This window comes from Boleophthalmus pectinirostris, unplaced genomic scaffold (assembly GCF_026225935.1).
Source record: "Boleophthalmus pectinirostris isolate CB_2022bp ecotype Guang Dong unplaced genomic scaffold, ASM2622593v1 HiC_scaffold_10, whole genome shotgun sequence".
Taxonomy (NCBI): domain Eukaryota; kingdom Metazoa; phylum Chordata; class Actinopteri; order Gobiiformes; family Gobiidae; genus Boleophthalmus; species Boleophthalmus pectinirostris.
Genome location: NW_026570971.1, coordinates 33538855 through 33546354, shown reverse-complemented (window position 1 = coordinate 33546354; position 7500 = coordinate 33538855). Strand labels below are relative to the sequence as shown.

General features: G+C 38.1%; 1 protein-coding gene across 1 annotated transcript in view; it reads left to right on the top strand.

Annotated features, from left to right (window-relative positions):
• The window catches only part of LOC110153425 (nesprin-2-like), an 80903-nt gene that overhangs the window by 30525 nt on the left and 42878 nt on the right, over positions 1-7500 (top strand). Inside the window, exon 9 of the mRNA XM_055162169.1 lies at positions 514-680. Coding sequence (XP_055018144.1) covers positions 514-680 — 167 coding nt within the window. The remainder of the gene's footprint in view (positions 1-513; positions 681-7500) is intronic.

Sequence of the window (7500 nt, the reverse complement as noted above, 5' to 3'; positions counted from 1 at the left end):
TGTCTCTTTAAATGAGTTTATTTAGAGAGTCTCGTGTGAAGAGGTCAGTGGGAACAGAAGAACAGGGGTTAAATAAACAATGGAGTTCACACAGGTTCAGGAAGTACATTTTCCATTTATTTTTCCCATAGACTTTTAGAAAAATTCAAATAATAAAGAGCTCAAAGACACTGTGAAGGCTAACCTGCTACTTGCTAACTCATTTTCATAACAGTAGTTTAAAGTCCAAAAAGGCTGTTTAAAACACAAGATTCTGTGAATAGTTTTAATAACATTGTGGTCTATGCAGTTTCATAAACAGATTTAAAATGTTTAAAAAATGATAGTTCTTGTGCTCTGTGAGAAGTCTGAGATACATGAATGGGAGATTTAGTTCCAGAAGTGTGTGGTGGGCGCTCACTGTTGAGCTGCACTGGCACAACATACACACATGACCGGTTTGGAACTGGTTTTGACTTAAGGCAAATTTCATGGCTGAATTCACTTCTATAACACAGTTCCTATTTATTTCAGGACTGTATGGAGGAGATAAACCTGTTCAGTGAAAATAAAACTCACCTGAAGAAACTGGGAGAGCAGCTGATCTCGGCCAGTAACAAAACCAAAGAAACTGAAGTCAATGAGAAACTGAAGGACGTCAACGACCGCTGGGAGCATCTGTTTGACCATATACAGGCCAGGTACCAACACACACTCACCTGTACACACTGTACACACAAACACTCACCTGTACACACTAACACACTCACCTGTACACACTGACACACTCACCTGTACACACTGACACACTCACCTGTACACACTACGCACTCACCTGTACACACTAACGCACTCACTGTACAACTGTACACCTCAACTGTACACACACCTCACCACTCACCTGTACACACCGTCACCTGTACACTGCACACACACACTCACTGTACACACACACTCACACTGTACACTCACTACACACACCGACGCACTCAACCTGTACACACCACAACTAACGCACTCACCTGTACACCGACACACTGTAACACTACACACTCACTGTACACACACACACTCACCTGTACACACCGACACTCACCTCACACTGTACACACTAACACACACACTGTACTGTACACGACACACACTTAACACACTGTACACACCGACACACTCACCTGTACACACTAACACACTCACCTGTACCTGTACACACTAACACACTCACCTGTACACACTGACACACTCACCTGTACACACACTCAACCACTCACCTGTACACACTAACACACTCACCTGTACACACTAACACACTCACCTGTACACACCGACGCACTCACCTGTACACACCAACACACTCACCTGTACACACGACGCACTCACCTGTACACCTCACACTCACCTGTACACACTAACACACTGTACACACACACCGCACTCACACTGTACACACCACACACTCACTGTACACACACACTCACCTGTACACACTCACTGTACACACACCACCAACCTGCACTCACCTGTACACACCACACACCTGACACCTGTACACAACTACACAACACACTCACATACACATACAAGCCAGGTGTGCTCTATCGAGTTATTATAAGCAGAAATCAAACTTTATCTGCATCATTTTTGGAGTCGCCATGTTTGTTTTGGTCGGCTGAGGCACTTTGTCTTTGGTCTCTGCCCAAACCACAATGCTGCTCTGTGATTGGTCCAAACTGGTCCAAACATTACAGCAGGAGCCTCATTCTTGTTAGTTTGTAAACTCACGAATATCACGGGGGTTCATCTTTCTGTGCAAGGTAACGGGCAGTGCTCTGTGCTCTCCAAATGTTTGACTGTAAGTTAAGTAAAAAATTATAATGTTCAGTAATTGAGTAATTTTGAAATAAGTCAACCATAAGTCTTTATTACTGTTTACTGTTGCTAGATTGGGAAGACAGACAGGATGTAGGCAGTTTTACACTTGTCCTGGTTTGGTCCTGGTTGAATCCTGATCTAGTTCTGGTTCAGTACCAGTTTTGGTCAAAAAAGATCTACCATAACAGAAAATCCATTTTGCCTGCTCATTTTTGCTCATGATAAAGTGCTGAGTAGTTTGAGTTTTGAACATGTGTAGGTTCCATGTGTGTGTGAAGCTCCAGATGTTACAGATGCGGATTAAACCGTTTATATCAATCCATAAATATAAAAAAAACCTCACTCACACGCACATGCACACACACATTCAAAGATTACCAAGCCCAGTTCAACCAGCCACAGAGATTACACTGCACTAACTCTCTCTCTTATATAACATTTGTAAACATGTATTATTAGAATTTTTCTTAACATAAGTTGGCATTTAATGGACCAGAAAATATAAAATAAATATACTGAGTTTGGTTGCATAATAACTGAACAGTTCATGCAGCCTTAAAGCCACAGTGTGTAACTTTCTGGAGGTGGCATGTCTCTTGTACGTTTCCATGGAAATAGAAAGTTCAAACCATACTTCACATGGACATAGATAAGCAGTAACATAATACTGTGGAAGATTATAGCCAAAGGAAACAAGCAGGAGTCAGATTCTTCTCCAGGCCAAGTAAGAGTCAGGTTTGTGGAGGTGCAAGAACCAGTTAAACAAAAAATCAGCTTTAATCTTTGTCTATTTTTTGTTTAAAATGTTACATACTGTGGCTTTAAGAAATTCCAGTTTCATTGATAGATGTAATCTTTATCCATGGGCTTCAGAATGATAAATAAAGAATTGGGACCACTGCCAAGATGATTAATAATTTAAAACAAACTGTTATATCTTTGAATGTGAAGAAGCCCTCAAAATGTTGCACATAACTGTCAGATGGGACTGGGTTATACACAAAACATTGAATTTGTGTAAAATATCCTGACCATTTGGAATCAGTTGTATGAAAAGATGTTGTCTTTGCTGTGTCAAGTGTGGTGTCACTGGAAAAACTATAGTCTCTGTTCACGTTACGTCACAAACCAGGCAGACGTTTGGAAACATGAGATGAAAGTTCCGGTGTAGTTCCCGACACTGGACTCACCGACTGTGATCAAACCCACTGGAGTAAATGTGATCAGAGGTAAAATGAAGACTGCAGACGCATGCGCTGTTTGGAATCATCTGGAATTTGGCGCCTCGTCTCTTCTAATCACATGTACCAGTACACTCGGGGTTGTGTGTTAGTGGGGAAATGATGAAAACTGAGGTGTGGTTGGAATTGTTGATTCGCCGAACATAACAGAACACTACAATGACACGGAGATGAAGAAAACTGGACCTGGGAAGTTGTCATCGCATCTTTCCAAACGTCTTTCTGGTCAGACATGATACAGTTTCCATCAGATTAATTCATTGTAGAGCTGGAGGCTGCTTAAAATGTATTTATGTCCATCTCTGTTTGCAGGCATCTATTAGTTACATGTCCATAACTTCAAGCTCCTGTATTACACAAGTGGATTCATGAGAGCTTTAAGTTATGTTAGAATGTCGTTACCTCGACCATAAATATATCTGGAGTTGTGTTTTGTTTCATTCACACATGCTTGAGTAACCCTTTATTATTAGTCTGTCTACATCTTGTGTCAGAATCATCAAAAAGTATCAGAAAATAGCGAATTATCAGCCATTGTTGTGTTGTAGCTCCTCTTGTGTCCTTCCTCTGTTTCCGAGGATGAGGAGCAGTTTACGCAGAGACGAAGCTCCGAATCAGGGTTAATCCTGTTAGGTCCAGGCACGAGACTTAGAGCTGCATGAGGTCATGTGATCAGAGCGTCAGCCGACCAAACTGCTCAAAGTACAATCACTGATATTAGCCATAAAAGAAGAATACAACAGTTTTATTGTGCTGCTGAAGCTTCATAAACATCTCCTCCTTTGCCTAATCCTCATTTTCCATTTCACTATTCCATATTTCATCAGGGTTTACCACATTAAATCATATAACTTTGTTTTTATTGGTTTTAAGTAACATTTCACAACATACAAAAACAATATAAAATCAAAAAACAATGTAACAACAGTCTGGAGTTACAGGTTCTTATTTAAACATGCATTGGTATTCTTGGTATGTACTTGTTGTTTTACTGGTGTCATTTATGAATTCCACTTCCACTTTTCCTATTGCTCATCGTATTTGTACCCTTTCAGTTTAAGATGATAAATTATTCTTTCCATCACTGAAATATTCTCCACAATCCTGATCCAGTCTTGTTGTGCAGGTGGATCTGGCTGTAACCAATTCTTTGTAATTCCATTTTTAGATGCAGCTAAAACAGTTTTTGTCAAATACATATGCTCCTTCCTTATTACATTAGATATGTTTCCCAGATACATCACCAGACAAGTGTTCAGAATTCCATATCCCAGAATACTCGTTAAGGTTGTGTTTAATTGTTCCCAGTTTGCCCTCATTTTCAGGCAACTCCAAAACACGTGTGTGATCAGCGTCCATTTCTCCACACAACCTCCAGCGCTCCTGCAGGGTGGAGCTTTGTCTACTTTTGATTTTAGGTGTAATGAAAAAATGTGCCAAATTCTTCCAGCAATATTGCCTCCACAACAGTGAATTAGTAGTACTACGGGCCCGGTCAAGCAGAAGTAAACAGCAAGGCCAAAAATTCAAGTTAATGCATCTGATATAAAAATGTATTGAACAGATACATATGTACTCTAGTTTATGAAACTGTTGACCTTTTTTCTGTACCATTTTTGGTTCTAAAGTTCCATATGTTTTAAACAGACCATGTATGAAACATGGAACAAAAAATATTTCCCAAATTTCAAAGACCCAAAAATCATGTAAATAAATGGATGTATTTCATCATATCTTGTGTTATTCCATCTTTGAACTGTTGATGAAGGTACATGATTAAAAAAAAAAAAAAGTATTTAAAATGGTAAAAATTTGCTTGGAAGGACTGACATATTTTATAGAAATAGTTTCTTTTCATTTTGAAGTAATATTAAAGTATTCAGTAGAAAAAAGCTGATAAATGATGTAAAATCCTGCACCTTCTTTTCCCTCCGTTACTTTTCCCTCCGTTACCATGACCTTTCTTCATAAAAAATCTCATGAGTCAAAAAGTAAGAGGTTTTTCAACCTAATCTTGTACCATATGGTAGAAAACTATATGAAGCAAATATTCAAACCAGTTTGTTAAGGATATGGAAGTGAGAACCAAGAGTTATCACTGTTTGGATTTATTGCCCAAAAAGTGCTGCATATTTCATTCCCTCCGTTACCGACATGAGTTTTTAAATTTTTTGTCAACAACTTGAAAGAATATCACAGGTTTAACTTGACCCTGTTGGAGTGTAACTCTTTCCTACATTCTGATACTTTACTTATTTCAATAGTCCCTCTAGTTTCTGAATAAGAGACATTTGAATGTCAAAAATCTGCCCCTGTTTCCCTCCGTTACCACTTGACTGGACCCTATGGTGTATTTCACACATCTGAAACCATTCTGCATCTGTTATATTCATTGACAACTCTGTTTCCCATTTCAGTTTTAGGTAAAGATTTGTTTCTTCTCTTCATTCCCCCAGAGAGTTGTAGAAAGCTGAAATGGCTTTTATATTTTTTTGTTCATATGAATCTTTCACTACCCCAATTACACCTAGTGTGTCCTCCCATGAGTCAGGTCTACTTTGTTTTGTATAGTAATCTCTCACTTGCAAATATCTGTAAAAGTCTATCTTCTAAATTGTTGAAAACTCATTAGTTTTCCATTTTTCAAAAGAGTACAGACTGCGTTTATCCCTTTTCATTCCCATTGTTTGAATGATTGCTCAAGTTGCCCTGGTTTGAAATTTTTGATCAAGGATTTACCACATTAAACCAGATGCAACTTAATCACAGTCTCACAATTTTACATCAGATGCCCTTCCTGTGTTATTTTACATTTAATTATAGGGTGTTTTTCTCCTCCACAGAGCAGGAAGTACAGCTGATCTCTGTAGGGTTGAGAAAAGCACTTCTAAACTCCCAACAGTACAGACCTATAATTAGATGCTCAGAATGTGTTTGGAAAGCTGAAAACTGTTCCAGACAAACTAATTATGTTTTTTATGTTTTTAAGAAGTAAATATCAGGCCTTTAAATCCAACAATATTAATCAGCTGTTAGATCTTAACTGAAAATACACTGATCTAAAACAACATTTATCATTTGTCTGCTGGGAGAAATCCAAAAGCGAGTGTGTTATGATGCGTGATTTGCAGATGGACATGTGTGCAGAGTTAGCATGCTAGTGTGTGGCGTGTTAGTTGCAGGTTAAAGTAGATCAGTGGGCCTCACCTCCTGCAGGTTAATCTCATACAGTTTACAGTCTGAGCTCTCGGCCAATCACAAACAAGAACACAATCTGATTAAACCTAATGACACGTGCACTTTGTTTGTGACACTAATGAAGAGTGAGATGTTACACTTCAGCTCGGCTGTGGTTTTAAAACCTGATGGCTTCTAAATGATTGTATCATTATTTATGTATTTTTAATAAACACCTTCTCTCCTGCAAAAACTGTCAACTTAAAACTACTAATATATTTGAGCTGTTGGATGGTTGAACATATTGGCTTATCAAAAGCTGACCTCATCACATCTGAAGCTCTGCACGGCCACTGTCCTGTCGATTTGAGCTCCCGAGCCCTACTGCACATGTGCACGACCCCCAAGTGCTGTTAGACTTTAAATGCTGTGGATTTGAGCTCCTGAGACAGAAGTGAATTATCAAGTCACATTTTAAAAGTGTTTTGGTTTTATTGTCTGTTTTGTCCAGTTAAACATCGATATGTGCATGTTAGATTTGCAGAAGAAAACTACATTAGATGACTGAATAATTTGGATTTATATATATATATATATATATATATATATATATATATATATATATATATATATATATATATATATATATATATATATATATATATATATATATATATATATATATAATATATGAGCCCCGACCGATATGGATTTTTATTTTTATTTTTTTTTGTGGCCGATATGAAACCGATGGGAGTTGGAGCTGCTGATATAATCACCGATATATTTAGTGATGTAAAAATTCACTGTAAATGTTGAATTGTTTAAAAAACTTAGGTTTGGCTCTGGTGGATTTTAAAGTAGTTTTATTTAAGCAACATTTATTGTTGTTCTGCCTCTTTACATCATATTTACAGACAGTAGGTTGGACTAATGGCATTTTTGCATCACATTCTAGACACTAGTGATGGGTATTCCAGTTCTTTTTAGAGAACCGGCTCTTTTGGCTTGGTTCACTAAAAGCTGCTGGTTCTTTTGGCTCCTAAGTGGCTCTTCAGACTGTTTTGTTGCAAGCAGGACTGAATCAGGACTGAACCAGGACTAAACCAGAACTGAAAAAGGACTAAACCAGGACTAAAACAAATCTAGACCCTGTGTAAAACAGGACTAAACCAAAACTGAACCAGGACAGAGTGTTGGGACTCGGTCTCTATCTCGTGCCCAAAATTAG